This window comes from Antrostomus carolinensis, unplaced genomic scaffold (genome assembly GCF_000700745.2).
Source record: "Antrostomus carolinensis isolate BGI_N321 unplaced genomic scaffold, ASM70074v2 scaffold31089, whole genome shotgun sequence".
Lineage (NCBI taxonomy): Eukaryota > Metazoa > Chordata > Aves > Caprimulgiformes > Caprimulgidae > Antrostomus > Antrostomus carolinensis.
In genome coordinates this window covers 1,497-2,402 of record NW_010336916.1, presented here as the reverse complement: position 1 = coordinate 2,402, position 906 = coordinate 1,497, and the positions used below count along the sequence as shown (strand labels likewise).

The 906-nt window shown below is 63.9% G+C and overlaps 1 protein-coding gene across 1 annotated transcript in view; it reads right to left on the bottom strand.

Moving 5' to 3' along the window:
* Nucleotides 1-84, bottom strand: part of LOC104530458 (ras-related protein Rab-25) — a 2,295-nt gene extending 2,211 nt beyond the window's left edge. The window contains 1 exon segment of the mRNA XM_010175043.1: nucleotides 18-84. Within this exon segment, the coding sequence (XP_010173345.1) occupies nucleotides 18-84 (67 nt within the window).
* Between the last annotated feature and the right edge of the window lie 822 nt (nucleotides 85-906).

Sequence of the window (906 nt, the reverse complement as noted above, 5' to 3'; positions counted from 1 at the left end):
ACACCAGGACCCCACACCTGCAGAACTCAAGCTGGGGGGCATGAGGTTGTGCCCCTGTTTCTCCAGCCCAGGTTTGACCCCCATGTCCTCTGTGTGTGTCACCACTCAGGTCACCACAGCAGAATGACTTTTAAATGCTCTCGAGGGTTAATGGGCTCACACAGCATTTATGTCTCAAATGTCCAGCTCTGCTCCCACCACACACCAGCACTTTGCCCGGTGTCCCACACGTTCAGCCTTGGGGTGGCCATGGGTCGCCTTGTGGCCAGTCCCAACCTCGCTGCCATCAGGCAGGGATGTGGCCAAAGCCCATGTCCCCTCCCCAGTCCCCTGACCCTTTGCTGCTCCTAGCACACATTGGAGCTGCAGAGAATGTCAACAACATCCCAGCTGGGGACACAGAGCCCTGGGGGGGTTGCACCCCAATTCCCACCCCACACCCCTGGCTTCCTGCCCCATCCCTTTTGGCAAAGGTGCCTCCCTGTCGAGGAGCGAGCGGGATCCAGGGGACCAAATGGGATCCGGGGGAGCAAGTGGGGTCTGGGGGAGCGACGGCAAGGCCGGAGGAGTTGGCGGTGGAGCACGGCCAGTTGACTCAAGGGGTGGGACTGGGCGTCGCGGTGCAGGTTGGGCAGGTAGTGTCACCCCTGGGACCGTCACGGGGCGGCCGGAGGAGGTCCCTGTCGAGGAGCGAGCGGGATCCAGGGGACCAAATGGGATCCGGGGGAGCAAGTGGGGTCTGGGGGAGCGACGGCAAGGCCGGAGGAGTTGGCGGTGGAGCACGGCCAGTTGACTCAAGGGGTGGGACTGGGCGTCGCGGTGCAGGTTGGGCAGGTAGTGTCACCCCTGGGACCGTCACGGGGCGGCCGGAGGAGGAGTCGGGGCATGATCCTGGCTGCTGAGGCT